A 16,636-nucleotide genomic window follows, 5' to 3' on the forward strand; every position below is an offset into this window, starting at 1 on the left:
AATGCTATGTTTGCAGTGACCTTAAGCTTAAAAATGGTTTCTGCTCAATAACTAAAGAAAGCTTGTACCCAGGAACTTCATAGTTGTTCATGACTAGTAGATGACTCCTATTGATTTTGAGATCAGTAGGTCAATGGTCAAGGTCACCGTGACCTTGAGGTGAAGAAACTGTTTCCGCTCAATAACTAGAGAACGCTTGCAACCAGGAATTTCATACTTGGTATGCTAGTTGGTCATGACTAGAAGATGACCCATATTGATTTTGAGATCACTAGGTCAAAGGTCAAGGTTGCCATGACCTTGAAGTGAAGAAAAAGTTTCCGCTCAATAACTAAAGATCCTTTGGTTTCAGGAACTTCATACTTGGTAAGCTAGTTGTTCATGACTAGAAGATGACCCCTATTGATTTTCAGATCAAAAGGTCAAAGGTCAAGGTTACCTTCAGGTAAAAAATGATACGTTGGCGGTGACATTAAGCTTTAAAATGGTTTCTGCTCAATAACTTAAGAACGCTTGTACCCAGGAACTTCATTCTTGGTACGCTAGTCGGTCATGACTAGTAGATGACCCCTATTGATTTTGAGATCAGTAGGTCAAAGGTCAAGGTTGCCATGACCTTGAGTTGAAGAAATGGTTACCGCCCAGTAACTAAAGAACACTTGCACCCAAGAACTTAATACTTGGTATGCAAGTTGGTTATGTAGATGATCCCTATTGATGTTGTGATCAGTAGGTAAAAGGTCATGGTCACGATGACTGTGAGCTGAAAAATGGTTTCCGATCAATAATTGAATAACGCTTGCGCCCAGGAACTTCATACAATGCAAACTTCGTTTACATTTTCCATGATTAATCAACAACACTTTCTTCTCTTCACTATTTAATATAATCGAATAAACCGAACTTCACTGTTGGTTTGTCTCCAGTCCAAAGTTACAAATTTCATGTCCATCATTTATTTTTTCTCAGCTACGACCACACAATAGGGGAGACAAGCGCTTTTTCAAAAAAGCAATCTCTAGTTCACAAGCTGGTGTTTGATTAGGGATTCTAACTCTACCAGTTTAAATACTTGCATCAGAAAATTCTTAAGAGGCTAGTGCATTTAAAAAAGACGTAACAAACAAATGCCCCTTCGTTCAAAGAGATAATTTCAGTCGATTACTATACAGCGCAGCGTTATCAAATAGGCCGTAACAACTACCATATCTTACATGATTACAGATTCTTTTTGTCGATAATTATAGAGGGTAACGTTATCAAAGAAGCCGTAATGAAGCGCATATTTCTATCGATTTAAACACGAACTATTACCATTTCCATATACAATTCATTCAAATATCTAAACAATTTTTGTGTTCACTCCCAGATCCACTTGTAATAATTAACATTTCCGTCCAAAAAAGCACATTGCTCCATATTTTAAAATTACGCACAATGAGGTCCGATTGTGTTCCTTTTGGTACCACAAACCTGCAAATTTATGGTGGTTGTTTTACATTTTCATTAATACTGCCTTAGATAAAGATGGATATTAACTAATAACCATGTTATCAAAAATGCATTTATGGATTTTTTCCTGAAATTGCTTTAAATAGTTGGATGGAAAATTGCCATCAGACATTTGTAATGGATAAGGGAATAAACTGTTCAACGAACGTTATTAAAATGTCATGTGGCTGACAAGAGCCATAATATGTGACTTCTGCAGAGGTCCTATTTCGAAAAAAAGCAGAGATTTCTTTTTATGCACACACTGTCATGGTATCCAGATGTGAATAACTGTCGTTAATTATACTTTCATAGGTTGTTTTAAAAACGATGTAGCATTAGAGAATTATATAAGCAATGTGTCTGTCTTGAATTATTGAAACAAATCTAGACTATTTAAGAGTGTCGTCTTAAATAGACCATAAAACAAAATATTGAAACCCTTTCTTTTGTAGATGACAAACCGTAAAACAAGTTTTTGTTAAGTTCATACTCCTTGTTTCGTTTAAAATTCATCCTAAACTTCATTTTATTTATCTAAAGAAAATCTCGAAACTTTCCTCAATTGTATTGATATTACTGTATGCAGGTAAAAGGTCAGTCAATAATCTGTTGCTAAACTGGAAACGCCGAAAGACTCACAGTATTTATACGCACATACGCCCTATAATATTTACTACACACTCTGTATCGGTCCAATTCATTCCGTAATTCGGGCTCTCTAAAAGCAAGTATAATAAAAAACACACACTAATTTTACGCACTAAATATCCACATAAAATGTATAAAGCCTGTCTTTACAATTGTTAAACAAGAAAGCAAATAGTTACCTTTATCAGAAATATATCTGCTTTATTTTCCAAGAATGTGAATTTAACTCAATAACTGAACTTTTCACCTCTTGGACAGATTTGCCTTCTAGAACCTTTCTTTCAATGTACATCTCCATTATGAACATCCATTAGATGATTAAAAGAAGAAACACTGTACCATTAGGAATGGTATGTATCATGAATCAGCGTTCTAAGAACTAAACTGATGCCTCATTAAATGAACGTTTCATTTATTGAATACACCATGTGGAGTAACATGTTATCAAGCTTCTTGAAGGACGACACGTGCTGACATGAAAAGAAATGGCAACAGAAAAATGAAATTCAATTTTATTTGGAATGGTATTTTCAGAATTTATATCATTGATATGAAAGGAATGTTTCCAACACTGAAAACCACCATATTATTCAAATGGTTTTACAAATGTTATCCTATTTGAATTTGAATTTATCTGTGATTCGGTTAATGAATCAAGACAAGGAATTTGATCTCAAAAATAGAATTTTCAAATGCCTACAATATCATCAATTTTTAATATTTTCCTCTAAAATGTAGACTCGTAGACTTTAAATTTTATATTAATGTAAACACAATTTATTTGTTTGTTTATAAGGCGTATTTCGGTAATTCAACTGTCCGCATCAATGAAACTGCAGAGCGTAGTGATACATGACGTCAGTGAGTGTAAACTCGGCTCGAAATGGTCGATGTCTGGTATATCACTACGAACTACGGCACAAGTGCCTTAGTCCAAAAATCAAACAACAAAAAGGAGAACGCAAATAACAAAATGCACGTCAATTGGACTTTATAATGGAAAATCAATCTTTATAAAACTATAGTTCAAGATTTCGCAATCTCGTATGTCAATGTTTGTGAGCAGGTTATGTTTATTTTAATTGTTTATTAGTATTTATGTTTATATATATGCCATATCATGTATGGTCTTATATAAACTTATGCGCACACTATATTTATTTTACAGCGAGTGTTAAGAAAGTTATACTAACTTAATGTACGACACGCTCGTTGGCATGATGCTGTGCGAGGGTCTGGTGTTTTAGGGGACCGCAAATGCCGACTTTGTCTAAATCGATAACGTTTTCCGGATAACATCAAAAACTGGCAGCCCGCCGATTCTTGTTTGTTGCATCCTTTCGCAAGATAATGATACTGACGGCCTTCTGGTGGATGCGGAGGTAAAGCAACCTTTACTCCTGAAACGACAAATATCTGCCCACTAAAATTGCGAGACGTCATTGAGTTTTTTAACTGAATAAATAACTTCCTCTTATAACACTCGTGTTTCCTGATCCTTCCGCTCTTTAAGGCGGGGACTTGAACGCGCGTGTTCATAATTGACTTTACACCTCAAGTCAGCGTTTATTTTAATTACACAAGAACACAGACTATCCGGTAGATAATTGTTGTGAACCGCGTTAATCTTAAGAAATTGTGTTAAACATATTAAGGCTGTCTCTTTTTGCATGTTCTGTAAACATGAAGTTCATTGAAGTGTTTCACTATGGGTAGTTCGCGAAAAACTTTGAAAAAGAAATGTAAATTGGAAATAAAGACGAGATGACTCAAAAAGGACTTATATGAGCAATTTCAATATTATACGAAACATTCGCCAAATTGAAAAAAAAATGTGATACAGCTAAATAGAAAAATACATTATATTACATTGCTTCCGAAAACCGAACAATAGTGCTGATTTAAAAAAAAAATACATGGACGAACGAAATGCATTTACACTCATATGAAGATCTTAAAAAGGATACATTTGAGAGACACAACAGGGACACAATACAAATACTCAACATAATTCTGGCGACAACCTTGGGAAGGAAATTAATAGAAGATTGTCTACGTTTTCAGCAGAATATCTCCTGATACATAAGTAAATAACAGTAGCAGATATTGGGCGGGTGCCCCCCCCCCAATAAAAATAAATAAATAAATAAAATCAAGTCTACTTTTTATTTTAATGTAGGCGAAAAATTTAACACAACACAACAAGTATTTATATTTATTGATCAGTAGTATTAGTTAATGAGGTACACTAAGTCTTACTTAAATAATTCGTTTTAGTACAGCAATGTTCTGGTTGTTTTCTCATTGTTCTAAATATAGACATGTTGCTTTGACTACTAAAGCCCTGTTTTTAATTTAATCTAATGCTGTTATAGTATTTTCTGCAGTATATTTGTAAGGTAAATTATAGAAATTTAAAATACAAACAATATTTTATTATTTATGTTAAAACAATAAAAACAAGCTCAGTAGCCAAAATTTAAATATAAACTCTGTTTAATGGCACAGGACAAGCGCCTAAGACTTGACGCACAAAAAAAAATCACAAACGATAAACCGGAAACGACAGCTCAAAACTCCACAAACAACATAGTGCATTTAAACTAGGTATGTTTATCAAGGATGGTTAGGTACCGACTTGGAACGGTCAGTTTGTGTTAAATTGAGATTTTCTGTCAAGGTTGCATCCTTCAAGAAATATTGAATGATAGAGTTATCATCCGAGCCTTTGCATGAATTATTGAGGTAACTCGGTTGTTATCAGTAAAACTGATATTAATTTTGCAAAATCTTATATCATGATGGGATTGATGTGTCAGAAAAGGCAAATATTTTCAGAAGGTTCTATGGGCGAGCACAGGGTTATCTCCTTTTAAGTCGTTATGGAATAACTAACTGTTCGTGGTCCCAATTAAGCTTTGAGGGAACTCTATTCTAAAACATAAACATCAGAGACACGAACATCATATGTTCTGGACCTAAAACATAATCTTGAGGGAATTTGGGCATGGCGTTTGCGCCAAATGATTACAACGAACTGACAGTGATAGGGTCCGAATGTTGTAGAAGATCAAAGTACCAGACTAGGCGAAGATAACTTAATGTATATAAAGTTTTTTATTATAAACACGTACCTAGAAAGACAAGCACGTAACTAGGAAGTACGAGGAGAGGCCGGAAAACTATTTCAGCACGTATAGAAATGGAGCAACACAGGGATGGACATTTGGTAGACTTACAGAGATGTGCACATAACTTTACCATATCTAAAATTTGGTAAACGAGTATAAGGAAATCTTCACAGACCTCCCCCCAGATAAAACATGTATTTACAAGCATAATAATGTGCTCATCACGAATAAACACATTCGAATAAAGCAACCGTATGATGCAGAGCTTGCGTTTGTGCCGTAGTTACATTGATCACTATTTTGCATGGTTTACGTGAGCACACACAAACACGAGAAGGGCATGTGTATATGTAGACTGTCAAATCTCACGGCGCACCCAAACAAGTGCCTAATTTGGTATGGAAACATTGTTACTGGGCAAAAAGAGGGAAACGGTAAAATAGGCATGGGGCTAGAAAAGCTGTCTAAACAACAAGCAAGCCTCTTCCTGGGGCAAGTAGGAAAATATGGAAAGTTTATTTCTGTCTGCGCTGAAGTAACATTAACTTTGACAGCTCTCACAAAGAGGGTTGTCTAACATAGTAGTATGAGAGAGCTTTAAGAACTTTGAAAGGTCTGTGCAACATAGTACTTATCTTGAGATTGCTTGATTTGGACTGAGTAATAGTATTGCAGACCTTTGCCTTGGACAGCGGAGTGTGAGCCGATTTGCTGCAGTAGTATGTAGACACATGGCATGTTTTCATTCGCTTTCGCCATTTAAAACCTTTTGGCAGAAGAACAACGCGATTCCCCAAAAGAGAAAGAATGCTGTGGAATAGTGTTTTGAATAAAAATGTTCCAAAAATACTTGTATTGTAGGCAGATTGTGAATAAGATATATACATTCATTTATAATAATGATTGTTGTAAATATATTCTGCATTAGAGTATTGCATTCGCCATCCAATTAACAGCGTCAATCAAACGGATAATTCTTCGTTGTTTAAGTATCTGACTCCCTATAAACTGGGGAATTTTCGGCCATGAAGCTTTTGAATGAAAAACCATTTTATGAAGGAGGATATTATCAAACTTAAAAAAATTGAGTGTTGTTGTTTTTTATCATTAAGTAAAATGAGTTGAAGATAATAATGCATAAATATCCAAAAAAAAATGCAGCAATCAAGTGTAGACCAATATGTTGCCCCTTATCGGTGATATACCTTTAAACCGTATCATGCCATGCGTATCATTGTCAGAATTATATCACGGATACTTACATTGTTTTCATAATTATATACTGATATGATGGAATAAAATTCTGTTTCAAACGATTCAATTGTTCCTTCTATGAGCCAACATTGTGTCAATTTCCATTATTTCATTAATAAATCATGCACGCATTCATCGCACCATTTAATTGCTAATTAAATTGATTTCCCTTGAAAGTAGCAATAAGAATTAACCCCTATACGAACTGGAGCCAAACCGACACATCACAATGGAAGTATTAAGTCATTTCATATGATATTCGGCATCGACAAACATATCGACTAAATGTTTTTTTTTCCGAAATTTTATTTTTGGTCGTTGTTGATCATTGGAATTCATATTCGGTGGTATGGAAAGTTTACATGCGAAAGGCAAGTTGTCTTTATCGTTTAATTATATTTTTGTTGATTGTTACTTAAAAATGATTATTTTAACAACACCTTCGTAATAAGCAATTATGAAAAGAAATAGCGTAAACATGTTTCCGATGTATAGACTTTTAAGAGTAACGAAATTAAACAGCAATGAAAATGATGTATTTTCTAAGCAATTCATATTGTTTAGTCCTCAAGTTTGCCTTGCAAATTTGCTAAAAACCTCTGACGACTTTAAGAAACAAAATAATGCGGCCGAATACTTGAATATCCAAACTATTAAAATCTCATGTAAATTATTGTCATGCACTCGCTGCACCTTATCGATCATCTTAATTATCCAGATACATGCTTTAAAAATCGATACAGTTTGATCCGTTTAACTTTTATTCCAAATCTGTGCGTGTTAAAACGCTTAATTCCAGGTCATTTTTGGTGGTTAACTATATGCCGAGACAAATAAATCGTCAAAACGGCAACATTTTCATAGAATATATACATCATTTTTTTCGGTGAAAAACTATAGCTCATTTAAACATGTTTGGTATTCTTATGTTGCGTAATGATATAAGTACCCATTGCCAGCGTAAGGCCATCTCTAAAAAGAAAAACAATACGTTGTTATTATACGCTTCATATAATTAACGCTGCTTCCATTTCCTCAATGCTTGTAATTACAAAACTCTTAACACATCCTTAAACATAATAGCTTTTATTATATTATTATGTGGTTTTTTTTGCATGTTAGCCAGATAAAAGTCAGTTATTAGACTAAATCAACGTACCGTTTCAAATAATTCAAATTAAAAAAAAAGTCATTATGATTGTGCATGAACGATACTGTAAAAACTATATAATCTCTAACAAACTCAATTTGATCTGCCTGACAAAAGACTTAAACGATTTATGAACGTTGATGTTGATTCCCAGGTGAGTAGATCATAGAAAATGAATAGGTTAATAATTCAAATAAATATCCCCGAAGCTTGATGAGCAATGACAGAAAAGGGCGCGTTAATTCTGATATTTCCCAAATGGATGATGTTTAGATTGTGAAAAGTTCAAATGGTCATTTGACGACGTATATTAGGAATTTAAACTTTAGAAAGGCATTTGAACATTTGCAGTCAAACTCAGAAGCTACAACTGCTGAGGTACTAAATTGTGTTAAAATATATGGTATAAATTCCTAATAGTCTTTATAATTTTGTAAACATATTTCAAACGTATGCTTTGCTTCAGTGTTTTAGTCACTTTTAACAAGACTTAAGTGTATAAAGGACTGGGTGTTCAGTCTTATTGCAGTTATTTTTAGACATTTGGATTGCTATATTGGATTTATTAATGAACGTTATGGACATTACTTACAGAAATGTATACACTGGTTATACCAGTGAAATTTTCGCTTTGGCTATATTGTACAAATATACAATAGAATCCATGACAAAAACACTATTTATGTTTAATTGTGAGTCAAAAAAGGTGAATGATAAACCCTTCCCTAACACTGTTACATTCATACAGAAAAATAACCACAATCAAATGAGCCGCATCGTGCGATTTTGGACCTTCGGGCATAATTATTATAAATGAAATAATCATGAATAAAAAGTGCCATATATTGTAACTTTTTCTATGTTTATCAATTTCGTCAAAACTTCTTTCTTTTAAAGAATTGTCATTGGTGCATCATTTTCTCGAGGATTTATGACCATTGGCTTTCTCATGTTTCCATAGCAACCATGGATTTCGTCCGACATATTATGATTGCATTAATAGTTTGTGTTTAAAACGGCCAAATGTTTTAAAATACAAAATTTATTCAGCATTTTTATATTAATTTATGTTCCTAAAAGATTCTGTGTTAAGAAAATCATTTAAATTATAAGCTACTAGTAATATTGATACGTTAATTTTGCACGTCATTTGAATTATGTGCTTTCGTAACAACATCATGTGAATGACGTCAAATTTAGTATTCAAAATGCGCAATACATGGTCTCACTTATAAACACGTATCTTACGCAATTCAAATTATTTCATCATGAAATTTCACAATTTGTTCCTGAAATATCATTTAATTCAAATACCTTCAAACATAATAATAGCAAATATATGTCCGAAGGCCCAAAATCGCGCGATGCGGCTCAGATTAAAGTTAAAATTGTGCTTGTTTTGGACGATCTTCAGTAAAGCGATAAAAGTGCCGTAGCGAAGTGTTTTTCACTACAGCCCTTGTTGAAAATCAATCCGGTAAAGTTAAATGCAACATTTTTTTTTATATCATTACACCTCTCTTTATAGTATCTGCTTTACGGATATAAGTATATAACTATCCGAGTTAGTATTAAACACTTACAGCATACAATAATATGTAATCTATATATCTGTATTATTTCTTTTCCAGGAACTGATCACGGATCAAACATGCCGAATGTAATGAATCGAATTTCTGTCTCATATTTTGCATTGTTGTCATTAGTGTCAATGATCTACGCTGACCATGATGATGTTAGCCAAAATGTGTTGGATGTTAATACAACACTTCATGAAATCCCCTTCAATTTTTCAAGACAGTATATGGAGAGATGGAATTATGTAAAATATGAAAGAAATGCGGAAAAAAAGGATGAATTTCGAAATGTATTTGCAGACCTGATGAAGGGATATAACAAAGCCCTTAATCCAGCCGTCGGAACCTTAGAAGAATTCCAACTTATATCCCTTATGATACAATCGACGACTTTAGTAGAAATTAATGAAGTCGAAGATCGCATGTCGACCATAATGGAATTCGGATGTCTCTGGTCAGACGACAGATTAGCTTTGAAGTCTTATTATATAGGAGATATTGAATATGGGATGCCTTTAGATGAAGATCTTGTCTGGAAACCAACCTTACACATCACAAACCCACAAGAGACACGGCGATCTTCTAACAAGGTTGATATAGACGTAAGAATTTTTTTCACACTATTTCTAATGGTAGCTTGAATAGTTTAATACACGAAATCACAGTATCTTCAATTGTTTTGCAAAAAGACCTGAATCATGCATATGTAAAACACGAATTGAAAATCTCGTTGATTTTCTTGATAAATGCAAACATTATAACCTGAACATTCTTATTATCACCAAAAATAAAGTTTACATGCGGAGAATTATAATAAAATAGTAAATCCTTAACTAGTTATAGAAAACAAATCCGTACTGATTTAATTTCAAAAGTCACGAGCCGGTAAGTGAGGGCGATGTTCTTGGAACCAAATCTGTTTCAGTTTAGGTTTTAAGGTTTCTGGGGGTTGGAAACCTCGATCGAAAGATGTGTTTGAAGTAACAAATGTATGGTATTGCCTACAGGTTCACAAACATGATGGAACTTCTGCATGTAGCCATTATTTCTAAATTTCTTCAAAACAATGACTCCTATGATGATTGTTTGCTTGAATCAATTAAATGGTGTTGAAACACATGTGTTGGATCACTGCCCGCCATGTTTTTTTTCAAATTAAGGTAGTATGTTGATGGAACTAACCGACAAAATCACCTCCGGAGTGGGTTTCGATAGTTTCAAGTTTCGGTTTTCGTAAAAAAACGATAAAACTTGTTTTCCTTTATTTAAAACGGTCATTACAGATACACAGTCCGTGAAACCAATATAAAACAAAAGAAACTAGTTTATTGACAACAAAAACACCAATCAGCTAACCCATGGTAGAACGATTGAAGACTACCTATTGTTTTGAAATTAGTTTCAAACCGCATATGCACCAAACACTTAAGCGTATGCTTGGTAAAACAGAATAAATAGCGAACACAATTTTATTGAGTCTTGGCTCTGTTTCTCAGTATATATTTAGTGATTGATATGTTATTAATTTCTTTTCAGAGTTCACTCTATCTATATATACAGCAAAATGGATTATTATTATGGAGTTTCACAAGAGCTATAGAAACGAGGTGTAAAATCAACACCAGATACTATCCATTCGATCGACAAGTGTGCAACGTTGAGTTGAGCTTCAACGTTCCATATAATATGCTTGCCTTACAATTAGCAACTTCAATCGAAAAAGAGGAGTTAGAAAGTGGAAACTGGAAGTGCACCCATTACAGTGTGTACCAATATATAAACAGAAAATTAGATAAGTATTATCACGCACGAATTGAATTTGTATTCAAACGCAAACCAATGCGACCCGCACTTATCTTCATATTGCCGCTGTTTCTACTTGTGATGCTATCGCCACTTGTGTTTCTTCTTCCTGCGGACACGAATGACCGAGTTGGACTCGCTGTGACTGTTCTTTTGGCAACCTCCGTGTATATGACTCTTGTTGCGGATAAACTACCAGATTCATCCGACCCTATTCCTATCATAATCATTGTTTTCTTTCTCTGGTTCATATACAATGGGTTGATAGTCGCTCTGGTGTTGCTAAACTTGCAGGTATTTTACAAGGATAAAACAAAACCGGTTCCTGGATGTCTTCGAAGATTTGTATCGTTTATAAACCATGTGTGCTGCGCTAAGCCAAATCAGGACAACTCGTCGGAAAGTGAAATAACAGATAAAATGCCAAATGATTGCGGCGATTCAGAACCTGATACACATTACGAAGGCAAAGTCAGTAATGTTACATGGCGCGATGTAAGCAAGGCTCTCGATAAAATATTGCTGGTTACTATGTACGGAATTAAGATTGGCTTTGATGTAACGATCTTCCTCATTTTATATACTGGTGATGACGATAAGACAGGCGAAGAACAGATATACGACAAGCACATAATAGAATACATTTACGGTAACAGAGACTCAATGAGACCTTACCGGTACTAGAATATACTGACCCGACCTCTTTAATTAGATTTTGTTGTTAAAACAGTCAGTTTCCAATGTCACAAAACATCTAAAGCGAAACAAGCCAAATAACCTTTCAAAACTTTATTTTTCAAAATAAAAAAAAAAGTTTATCGTGATTTTCATCATAAGAAATTCATTAAAAGATTCGAAACCTTTCAGTATGATGCACTTACATAAAACATCAGCCCCTCCCCCCAACCCTTGAACAAAAAAAAATGATGTGCTTTGCTGAATCTTGTAGATACGGACTGAAGGGCTTGCATAAAACTGAGGCAATTTGTTTCAGGTTCGCAATTATGTTTCCACTATTATAAGATGCTGTGTTCCTTTCTTTGAGATGATTCCAATTTTATTAAACAAAATTAAGTCTACTTGGTATTTTCTTCCGCTGAGTTTGTTGTAAGATTCCATTTTTCATTTAAACCGTTATAATCATTTGGAACATCTCGGCCATTTTCCATTGGAAAAAACAAAACAGTTAAACGTAATGACTTTGCTCTTGTTAATCTTAATTATTTATGCAATAATACAATTCAGTAGTAATTAGTAATACATAATAAACGTCAAAGCACTACTACCAAATAATGCCACTATTAAAATGTTGACTAAGTTATTCTACTGATGTACCGGCATAATTCCAAGGTTGTTTTCGATGGAAAATGACCGAGATGTTCAGAATTCGTTGTTATATTACTGTTGTTGTAACTATTTATTACCATCATAAACTCATACAGTACCGTATTTACAACTACGTATAGATCTAATGTTTCTATATTTGACTTGAAAAGGTTGCATTTGCACATTCTTAATTCACATGGTGTTTAATAGAATATACTTCGTGTCATTTTTAACACAAAGCAACTGCATTTTGTCAAACAAACAATACCGTTATGTTAAATGGAACTATATATCTTATTTCTCATGTTTAACGTCTTTGTGATAACACTTGTCTGGTATCTATGCTACTATGGTAAACAATTCGTAGGATGAGTTTTACTCGTCCTTTTTATTTGCTATGAATTGTTTTAATGATTAGTTGCATTCATTCCCATGTTTGTTGTTGTTTCAGTATCAATGTTGTATAGCCATGTTATTGGAATAATCTCTTGTTTTTAATTCATGTTTATATCGCTATGTCGTATAAGCTTTTAATGGTAAAGATGTTTGCTTTTTACTATTACATTAAGATTGCAAAACCAATCTTCATGATATCACTATGTTACTGTTGGACACCCCAAGTTTTTTACATTCTATAGTAATATCATTGTTTCGTGATTTATGGTAGTCTAATGTACACTATTGTATGATGATACTATAACCTTGTTTATTTTTCTGAACATGTTAATATGTTATTTGAACATCTGTATATTATGCTGTTTAACATTGCTGATTCTGGTTATTGGTATCTACATAAGAATTGACTTTGATTTTGAATTTAAGACCATTTATAGTTTAATGAAAATAGAATGTTACACTCCTTGTATATTGACTTTATGCTCTTGTAAAATGGAAATATGGTGACTATCCGAATAAGTACTTCTAACACTTAAATTTGAAATCCACAATGGGACAGCTTAGTTTTTAAATAGTTAAAAAAATATTATTAAATAGTGCTGACAATAACTGAAGAGATCATATTTCATTCTATTTGAAACAGAAATAATGATGACATAAATAAGCAGACACTAAAAATAATTTCATTATGTTTATATACATTATTGCACTTTTAATGCCAAGTTGAGGCTACTGCAACCCTATGGGTAGGCACTCGGGCTGTAAACCATTTTGCGGGCCTTTGCAGATGGTAACGACCTCAAAAAGGTGTATTAACCCTATAATAGTAAAAGTATTGTTTAGTGATTTAACTAATTTAACGATCTTCCTGTATAGAAGCAAATGATAAAGGCTTTACTGACACTTAACAGAAATACACACCGTTACAATATAACGAACTCCACAAGTATATCTCAAGAAAGTTAAATATTTGTATTTATGAATGTTGGGGTAATAAGACATCCTCGTATTTGTAGATATATATAAAGGGTCAATTTTTAAACGAGAACTCTTTTAATTATGTTTGTGTAAGCCACTTTAAACGTTTGCATTAAGTCAAAAACTGCCTATTGGAAACTGGATAGCCAGGAAGTTGACCGTAAAGTAAACCTTAAAGCTGTTGACTGCAGCCAACTACCTCCTCACTTAAGGCCATAGAAGAACAGTGTTACCGATACAGAAAACAAGTATCTTTTAAAGTAATGTATTTGACAGTTGTTTATACAATTGATTGTGCAAAAGGACGCGAACAGTATAAGAATTGTTAACAAATATTTCATTTCATTTAAGAAATCGTACATATTTTTTTTCACCCACTTTGTAAATAGTACGACCCGACCATAACCGGAGACATTTATCAATTTAATAAATTAAAAATCTCTCTTTAAAATCAATTTGCCAGATTAAAAAATATATTTTCACAGAAATGGTACATTTCCTACCCTCTATAAAATGTATTTGACTCAATATTGACTCATTAAAACATGGATGCCCAGTGGCCGCGTCCATTCACTTAATGTATTTTTGCATAAATTTTAAAATCTTCTCCTGGCCCGATTAAAAAAAATCACAGAAATGTTCTTTCACATTCCTTAACCCAATGTTGATTTGTCAAAAACAATATATCCGCCAGAGGCGGGGTTACTTTTCAGTATAAGTCAATTTGAAAACTGAAGAACTTAAAACCCTTGGCCGAATTTGAAAAAAAAATCAACAAAATGTCCCTGATGTGATTATATATCAAATTTATTCACCTCCTGTTGATTCATATAACAACATGCCCGCAAGGGTGCGGGGCTTCATTTCATTATATGTATATATGGAAAATCATTGAAGATATCAATTAAGTGAACTGAACAGTACAATGTATGAGTAGCCCTTTAAAACTTTTTAAACATACACATATTGTTATGCCCTCTGGTTTCCTTTGGTCTGCATAATGTCTAAAAAACCGTTAAGTATAACGTATATAAAACAAATTGGGTCAATATATTTTTAAACAAAGTATATACTTCGAAATGTTCCTTGACAATTGAATAGTTTCAATATGAGTCAAGGGCTTAAATTGTTTCCTTTCTTCATTATGCCAATTTTGGTATCTTCTATTTTTTGTAGTTTTTATTTTGAATGTACTATAATAAAAAAAAACTTAAATTGTCATTTCTGCACATGAATGCTAAATCTTGTGTTTTCCCATTTTCTGTAATTATTTTTTGACTGCCATATAATAAAAACGCATATCATAATCATCACTAACTTTGGTCAGAATGTGTATGAAAATTGATATAATATGTGCCAGTCAAAGGCAATCAAATGTCAAATTAAAACCTGAACGAGAGACGCCGCTTTACGACGAAAACTGGTTTTCAATGGTTGTAAGAAGAACTTCTGCCTCCGTAGTATTATTCAGTTTCAACTGTTTTTAATATTTTTAGAAACAGTGACAATGACGTTGACCCTAGTGGCCCTAAATTCAGTCCAATGGAAGTATTCCATAAACTCTAAATATATACCAAGTTTAGTAACAATATTTTAAGCCTAACTTAAGATATGCAATAACATACGGTTATCTATTTGAAGTAACAGTGATCGTGACCTTGACCCTAGGCGCCCGAAATGCAATTCCATGAAAGGTCTTAAATAACTTGTCCTATTTATCAAGTTTGGTTGCACTGTGTACTAACCATTTTACTTTTTAGTATCAGTGACCTTGGCCTGGACATGACTCTCGGGGCCCCCAAAACAATGACATGAAAGGTTACTTTAGTCTCTTTCTATATACAAATCTTAATTGCAATATGATTAAAGTTATTTAGTACCAAACATTTTTCTGTTTTTCGTAAGACTAGAAACGCACAAGCAACAAAAACAAGCAATTAACGATTATATACCATTATGGGTGGCGCAAAAGTATTTCAGTGCATTTCAACCGTTATCTTTTTTAGATTTTAATTTAAAAAAAATATGCGACATTAGCAGATGTTATGATTAAATTAGATAAAAGAAACACGCCATATCGCGTAGACAAACGGTCAATTGCTTACGATATTTCGGGACACCAAAAGTACCTTTTCTGGTAATTTCGAAATACCAATTTTGGTCACAAAATGCAAGAGATACATAAATACTATATTTCCAAATGTTATTGAAAATATTCATTGATCACGAAGGTCTAGAACAAAAGACTGTTTGCGCATTCACAGTCTTTCATGTGCTTAAGTTGGTCTGTGAAAATATGCTCCTTATCAAGATATAGCCTTGCTTTGTTCACGTTTGATAGACTGGTTACAACATTTTTGTGTACAGAAAATAGAAGATGGTGTTTTGTTGAACACTGTACTTAGTAGTTTTAAGTAGTGATGTAGAAGCATTAAAACTTTCAAAGATAGTTAAAAATCAAGAAATAGAGGTAAATAAAAGCTAAACGTCCATCAACGTATCGCGTAATATTTGAATTGTTTAAATATCAAGTATTGTATCCAAAATGGACGCAAATATGTTTTGTTGGGATATAACGCCCTATCGACAGCTTTGGGCATTTAAAGACTTTGTCAGTCCATACTTGATCTACATGGGCCACATAATCCCGCGTTGTACAGCTGTCCCACTTAAAACAGATACTCGTACATATAATGCATTGCATTTTCGCGTGCCTGTTTGTTGGCTTTTCGTTCTGATTTTGTTATATATATCATACAATAACTGCTTAGTCTAGGACGTATATCAATGTTTACATAGAGCATATAGCATAAATCACTTACGTCATCAGAGTAAAGGTCAAAGCACACGTTGGAAGTATATACCACTTATCTGCTTTT

At 33.4% G+C, this 16,636-nt stretch overlaps 1 protein-coding gene across 1 annotated transcript; it reads left to right on the forward strand.

Annotated features, from left to right (window-relative positions):
• The first annotated feature begins 11,093 nt into the window (after positions 1-11,093).
• LOC128245874 (acetylcholine receptor subunit beta-like) lies at positions 11,094-11,741 on the forward strand. The gene has a single exon (XM_052964093.1). It carries the CDS (start codon positions 11,094-11,096, stop codon positions 11,739-11,741), a length of 648 nt encoding a protein of 215 aa, XP_052820053.1.
• Positions 11,742-16,636: the final 4,895 nt, after the last annotated feature.

This window comes from Mya arenaria, chromosome 9 (assembly GCF_026914265.1).
Source record: "Mya arenaria isolate MELC-2E11 chromosome 9, ASM2691426v1".
In the NCBI taxonomy this organism is placed as follows: Eukaryota; Metazoa; Mollusca; class Bivalvia; order Myida; family Myidae; genus Mya; species Mya arenaria.